Source organism: Typha latifolia, chromosome 10 (genome assembly GCF_019914945.1).
Source record: "Typha latifolia isolate L0001 chromosome 10, TyphaL0001v2, whole genome shotgun sequence".
NCBI lineage: Eukaryota > Viridiplantae > Streptophyta > Magnoliopsida > Poales > Typhaceae > Typha > Typha latifolia.
Genome location: NC_133095.1, coordinates 4,628,177 through 4,635,618, shown reverse-complemented (window position 1 = coordinate 4,635,618; position 7,442 = coordinate 4,628,177). Strand labels below are relative to the sequence as shown.

The following is a 7,442-nucleotide window of genomic DNA, read 5'->3' as shown; positions in this document are numbered from 1 at the left end:
TAGTGGGCTAATACTAATCTTTTAGTTGAGAGTAGAAATTTATACATCATCTACATTTTCCTTCTCAAATTGTTTACTCAAAACTCCTGAATCTGATTGATATTATGATTTATAGTTTTACCGTGTTTTCTTCACATGAAAGCATTTTATAAACATGAGGAAAGAGCTGAGATGAATAATATGGCAGCAAAGGGGACATTGGACATCATTTACACTGGTACTAAACCAGTTTGGTATATTTCAGTGCCTAGTGCACAAGTTAGCTTTAGATACCTTATAGTAATTTATGTATGACTTGAAATATCAAGCTTGATTTGAGGAATAAAAAGAGTTAGAAAGGCCTGAACAAATTCAACCACCTTTCTACGATTATAGTGATGCTTCGGATGCGTACTGAAATTGATAATTTGGGAGTTGTAGATTGTTTCCTGCTTAGCATCACTTCTTTCATGCTTCTTTCTTATCATCATCCTCCATGCTTGTATGGCCCTTAAAAAGATCTTTTATTAGCTTGTATGCTACTTTTAAGTTGATATTTGTATGTATACCCCCTCAAAGTATAGATTATTTGCATAGATACCCTCAAAAAATTGAAAAAAATAAAAATAAATCACACACATGCACTAAAAAAATTGCATAGTACCCTTCTCCTCTCGCCTATTACATGATGAGGAGAAGGTGGCTGCGGAGTTACCGGCCGCTCTGATTCTAATTCGGTGTCCAAATAAAAATATAAAACTTACCTATAAATAAAAACCATAAACCATCTTATTCACTCACTCTCAGCCTCCTTTTTTTATTGTCTTCTTTTTCTTTTCTTTCCCAAAGAGTCACGTTGTGGGATTAGACTACCCAATCGAAGATCACCACGCTTCTCACTAGTCAGTTCTCTCCCACTCCTTATATTTAATTTAAAACGTAATAGATTAGAACAAAAATACCTAACTTTTGATGTTGAGGCTTCGCCGGCGAGTTGCACCGGGATCCTTACCTCTAGTTAGGAATCCCTAGATTGTATTAGACATTTTTCTTTAAACCATTTGTTATTTTAGTTTGATCGAAGATTGTTATGAACCGGCTTGATCCAATTCGTAGCGGTCGAGATTCAGGTCTGCACAGGATTTGGGATCCGTAGGTGGAGGCACGGATTCATAGGTATAGGATGGAGGTGATGATGGATTGGAGGCCGAGTGGTTGATGAAGGTGGCTCGGCAATAGATGATGGTGGTTGTGGCTTGCGGATACGGATGCGGTAGATGGTTGAAGGTTATGATTAGCCTACAACTGTGGTAAAAACCGTACAGGAGGTAGAGATAGTTAAGATAGAGAGATAAAGGGGGAGAAGTAAGCTTGCCCTACGGGACTAGGGAGATCAACGGAAGAGGGAGATTAGAAGCTAGACGAAACTATGCCAACGGAAGAGGTGTGGTTAGTTGGTAAAGGAGGAGGAGTGAGATGTAGAGGTCGGTGGCCTAGTTGAGAGAGATGCCAGGGCAAAAGCCAATTTATCTTTCATTCTGAGCATGCTTAAGATACAAACCATAAGACCCTATTTATAGAGATTAAAACAAAAGGTCTTAAACAAATTTAACTAAACTAGTCTTTCTTATCTTCTTGAATTAACCCTTCGTTTCGCCATAGATAGATTTCGAATCTGGAGAAGTCATGAATACCAAAGTTATAGAATCTGGAGGTTAGTGATCTTATCCAACTGGTTTGATATTATTTGAATGTCTGTAGAATATTCTGTGAATATTTTCTCGAAACTACGCGAGCTGGATTTAGCTAATTAAATAAAATCCTAACCTACTAAGACTCTAACTAAACCAAATAAGATAATAAGATAACTATACTCAATCCATTGAGCCCAATATCTTTTGAGGTTATTTGATCTGGTCCGGATCGCATCATTCCACCATGCTTTTGGTCACCTTGTCCTCAAGGTGTCCGTGGTGGTTTCCAAACCTTTTGTGGTTGTCAAATCCTTGCTTCCAACATTTGAGCCAAGTCCGAGTTCATCTTCTCTAGCTCGGGCTTGATCACATCTGATCCTTGCAAGTGGCCACTCTTCAGGTCTGAAACACAAAGAAAGTTTGGACACAAATTTATAATTAAATTGATAGGATCAACTTGGCTTGAGTCTGTCTCATGCTCCGAAGTGAATGCGCCTAATTTGTCCTTGGTTGTGGCCTCTTGTTGGTTCTTCACCTTCACTTCTGCCCTTGGTCGATGGGGGGTTCACCCCACTCATCCCATGGGTCTTCTTTATAGTTTGCTACCATAGGTGGTTTAGGATGCAAGGGTGAAAATCCAGCACGTTGATGTTGTGGTTTGTCGCACCGAGGCCATGGTACTTGTAGAGTTTACCCTTGTTGGTCTTGTTCTAGCGGTGGAGGACTCTCCTCTAGCCTACGATGCTAGTCATGAGTTGGAGATCGACAATCTGGTTGGGCAGCAACCAGTGGTAGAGCCACAAAAGCCATAACCCTTGCTGGTTCTTTCTCGTTGTTTCTAGGCGGGATGCCGCCTTGATTATCTTCCCCATGGCTGATATGCTTAAGTATACACCTTGGAAGATTTTGGTTCATGTCCACCCCGTTTTGAAAATTTTTATAACATGGCTTCTCATTTTCCCCTATAATTCTCATTTAACACTATGATGTTATTTTGACTAACTAACATCGACCGTGTTACTAAAATACCCCTATTATTTCCTCTCATTTTCTATATTCCTCCACCATCTTTCTCACCTACCTCTCCCACCATTCTTGCCCTCGCCATCACCACATTTCCTCATCTTCCTCGCTCCCCTCCTCCTCCTTCTCGTCTTTTTCTTTTTCTTCTTTTTCTTTGGGAAGAAAAAAAAGAGAATGAGAAGAAATGAGTAATTTGTATATTTATAAATTATTTTATATATTATAATAAAATATTTCTTTTCTGATGCCGTCTAAGTTAACCCAGAGTATTAAATAAGAATTATTGGGGAAAAGGAGGGGTAGATTACAAAATCATCAAAAACGGAGTGTGAATCACAAAATAAGTAAAATGTAAGATGTGATTTATAAAAATCTCTTTTGTTTATTATTGGATTACAATTGTTGGAGTTAAATATTTATAATTAAATTCTTATCATTTTGAACTTAGTAAAATATTAGTTAAAGCTTCGTATATCTTAAGTGTATTGAGATATATGGCTATAGTTATAACCCCGATTTTGAGTCATGACTAATCACTTTTCAGGTTAAATTTAAATATTTTAATTAAAAAGACAAAAATATTATTAATTAATTGAAATATTTGAAAACTAAACTGAAATAAAATTTTTTTGTATTTTATATATTTAAATTATTCAAATTTTAACCATTAGTTATTTAATTCTAAAGGGTGTTCACACCAAAAAAAGTCAAAAGTATACATGAAAAAATGGTGTGCTTTGAGGATATGCATACAAATAATAACTTTAGAAGGGCATACATATAAATAAGAGATTTTTGAATGGTATATATGCCACACAAAAAAAAACACCCCTTTTTGTTCTTCATTAAGGCTAAAATTTGGGTGATGATATGCTCAAAATCCTAAGAACAATTTGCGGGCGCATATTGCATTGTGGCAGATAGAGAAATTGACTGAGCAAAGAACAGTCAAGAGGTTTGCAATGGCCCTGTATAGTTCACCTACATAGCATCAAGAACCATGAGTATTGAGTAGAAGCTCTAGAAAAGAGTATTTTGTGTACAAGCCATCCCTTTGTCATTGTTTTTCACCACTTTTTTTCACTGTAACGCTGGAAACCTATCCATGAAAAAATCATGTTTATCCTTTGAGAAGTTTAAAAAGAATTTGAATTGTTGCATCAAGAGAAATCCTCTCTTGGCGCATCTTTTGTTCGACAATTGCATTGAACACTATGGAACTATTATTATACACTGGTGGTCTCTCTCAGTGTGAATCACAGTATCCGGCATTTGCATCCATGCTCCTTGGGTCCTTCAAACCACCTGTCCCAAGATTGATTTGCAGGTCCAGTAGTTCTGCCATGACAGAAAGAAACAAGTGAAGTTGAGGAAGTGAAGAGTTATACTATTAAGTCTATAAAGGGAAGAAATAAGACAAGAAGATTCTTTTGATTACACTGGGAGAAAAGGGTCTGGCCTGCTTTCTACTTTACGAAGGAATCTGATTAAATGCCAAGTAGAACGTCAGTTTCAACATTATCGATTATGTTTAGCAATAAAGCAACAACCAAGTTTCATATATGTACATACTCTTCTAACGCTGCAGAAACCTTTTCCGTCTTCTCAAGCTCCTGCAGTTCTTGCTGTATATTACCAATTTCACAAAAATGTTGAGATACTTGAAACAATAAGTTCAAAATAATGTCTAAAATACACAACGGATCATTATGTTCAGCTACATTTTAGAAGAACTAAATTGAGAGATCTTCAATCACAACATACTTGCCTTTTATCATCTACCTTACTCGCATGTACCAATGAGATTGAGTCATGAAATCACATTGATAAATGATCCAATAAGCCAACTCTTTAGGGATCATAATTCGTAACAGCATTAAAAAAAATCTCTATTTCAATACATGCAAGAGTACTTTTTTTTTGGTTGAGGAATTTAATACATGCAAGAGCTGCCTGAGTATCTGCACCATTCGAGTGAACATTTCATAATGTGAATTTGATTACTCAAAAGAGGCTACCATGTTTCCACACTGAACCATCTCATATGAAAGTTAATATCAGGATGAAGTGAGATATCAGTTGAGCTGAAAACCATGGTTTACAGTTTATCTCCATTTGTCAGTTTAAACCCTTATGTATGATAAATGACCCAACCAAGGAATTCCAGAATTTAGATTTCTACTAAATTGGACCTAATAATGCTAGAATAAGGAAGACTATTGATTGCATATTGGCATAATGGCTTTATTTGGACCTGCTTTTTGTAAATATGACAGATACTATAAGGAAGCCATTTTCTCTAGAGATACCATCAGCAATTGGAACAAGGTTGATGATATGTGATGAAACCTATTAGTTACATGTACTTAATTGCTAAAATTATAGGAACCAAAATTGGTGAATCTGCACAAGGCAGCAAATTATGTATTGTTCCTACGGGATTGCAGGATTGCATTTCGCAAGGAGTTGCATCTTTCTCGTTCATCATAGAGTTTCCATGTCCAGAGGAGCTCACAGAGAATTGATCCAATGATGAGGTATAACTCCACTGGGCAAATAGCCTTATGGTTAACATAATATGCCCCTATATGATCTGACTTCGCTAAAGCTAAGATCTTGCCCCCAATATCTATGTGACCTCTGAACAGCACCTAGTACCAAAAGTTTGTTCATAGCATTCTCAAAATATTGCCTTCTAGTGGACCAAGTTTTTTTATCCAGAAAGACTAAAAAAGAGATCATATCAATTGGTCGGTCATTGCCGGAAGAATCAAATATGTTTGCCTTGTACTTTGTACTTTCTGCTTTGGGAAATTGGAACACAAGACCTGGGAAAGAGCTTCTTTCCCTTAGAGAGAAACCCTTGCACGGTTGCACCTCTTGAAGAAAAAGAAGAAATGTTAATAATGACCAAATTCACTTCTATTTTATTGTAAGTAACATAAGTTACTGGCTCTATGAAAGTATAAGAAACTAGACATAAGATCCAGAAATCCCCAGAGAAATTAACTCTGGAAGTATTTGTCTGTTTATTGGAATTAAATGTAGTCAATGAGCACCTAGAAGTTCTTGGATAGCTTATCTATAATCTAACTGCATAGTATGTTTCAAAATGATGAATGTAGACTGATACACCTCAATTCTGAAAAAAGTTGATTGGCTGAAACTATACAAGGGCATCTATGTTATTTAAATAGAATTTTCTTTTTGTAGAAAATGAAACTCTTAACAGTTGAAAAGCATTATCTGATGCAAATTTGGACTCCTTGACATAAATGGTTATCAGAAATCAGAAAGTCATATATTGATTCACTTTTGTTCTAGTGAAGAACTTGATCCAATTTTTCATGGTTGACATTATAAGACTAACTGATCATAGAAGTTTGTCAATCCTTGCATGGAGCCTCCAATTTGTGTATGTACTCCAGCTGAGCCCTTTTTGGGGGAAAGATTTGGCAGAAGAGGTCAACTTTTTATCCTTTATCATGATGTGATATCACAGTCATATCTTTTATTGATTCCTGTATATCACTACCAAAAACAATTACATTCTTTAAGTGTTATACTTGTATGGTCAATGAAAGATGGTCACATAGTTTCATGTATAGCAAGCCCTAAGTTTTAATAAGATAGCGTTAAACTAAGCTTTGGATGTTAAATTCACCATTGGTAATGTATGATACTTACTACAAAAGGGAAAAAACTACTGGCAAGCACTTGTGCTTTTTTTCTGACTGTCTAAGTACTGACAAGCGACTGTATCAGCAAAACAAAACTAGCACAACTTTATGCTTCAGGAACTCAAATTTGATCATTGAGTCACCAAAACTATAGCTACTCTAAGTTAGTAAGCAATTTTACTGTCTCAGGAAATTCTGCTTCTGTTCATCAACACAAATTAATCCAAAACTTGAATATTCTCATTGCTCATTAGCCATAATATAAGGCATCTTAGAGAAAGGAAATTCTACTTCTACTGAAGCATATAATCACTAATTAATATCAAAACAACGTATGAGGCAAAAATCTAAACGAGCAACTAAAACAATCTAAATTGATCCTAAGCCCAAGTTCCTTATCACTTCAAGTAGTCCAAAATTTAACCTTTGAACTTTCGAAACATTCTACATTCCATCAACAATCTCACCCCTTGAATATAGACTCATAATACGTCAACCCACACCTCCATCAGCTCAACCGGGACACCAAGGTCAAACCTCTCCCTCACAATCCTAGCAACGAAATTTATTTCCTTAATACCACCTACCTCACGATTCATTCCAAAATAAAGAAAGGTTCCTCCTTTCCTAGTGAATCGAATAGAAAGAGACTAAAAGAGAGGGAAGGGCGACCTCGAGAAACCGAGCTTCTTGCTCGAAACGCTTGACCTCGGCTTGGATCCGGTGCTTCCCCTTGATGTCCCCCGTTTCGGGCAAGTTGCCGCCATCCAATTCGACGGACGAGGAGGCTTTGATCCGATTAGCCTGCATCCCTCGACCGTTGGATCGGTGATCAAAGGCCAAGCAGCTCGAAGACGAATCCGAGGACTACGGCAGCACAGGGGGGAGATCGCGGCTGGTCCACCTCAGGGGGCCACGTCTCTTTCTGGTCCTCTGGATTCGGATCTCGTCGCCATTAAAAACACGAACAATTTTCAAGAGGAAAGCCGAGCAGAGTTCAAAAGGAAGCGAATTCGTAGTTGGAGTCTTGGAGACTTCTTTATTTATTTATTTCTTTTTGCTACTC

The 7,442-nt window shown here is 37.0% G+C and overlaps 1 protein-coding gene across 1 annotated transcript; it reads right to left on the bottom strand.

Moving 5' to 3' along the window:
* Positions 1-3,682: 3,682 nt before the first annotated feature.
* LOC140795913 (guanine nucleotide-binding protein subunit gamma 1-like) lies at positions 3,683-7,442 on the bottom strand. The gene is made up of 4 exons (XM_073148735.1): positions 7,049-7,442; positions 4,269-4,321; positions 4,135-4,179; positions 3,683-4,034 (listed from the first exon to the last, which is right to left on the bottom strand). The coding sequence occupies exons 1-4, from the start codon at positions 7,184-7,186 to the stop codon at positions 3,953-3,955; spliced, it is 318 nt and encodes a 105-aa protein (XP_073004836.1). The 5' UTR covers positions 7,187-7,442; the 3' UTR covers positions 3,683-3,952.

Coding starts and splice junctions, on each gene's coding strand:
- LOC140795913 (XM_073148735.1), bottom strand. CDS start 7,186: ATGCAGGCTAATCGGATCAAAGCCTCCTCGTCCGTCGAATTGGATGGC. Junction 4,322..7,048: donor AAGAAGCTCGGTTTCTCGAG/GTCGCCCTTCCC, acceptor GGTAATATACAG/CAAGAACTGCAGGAGCTTGA. Junction 4,035..4,134: donor CCAGACCCTTTTCTCCCAGT/GTAATCAAAAGA, acceptor CTGTCATGGCAG/AACTACTGGACCTGCAAATC.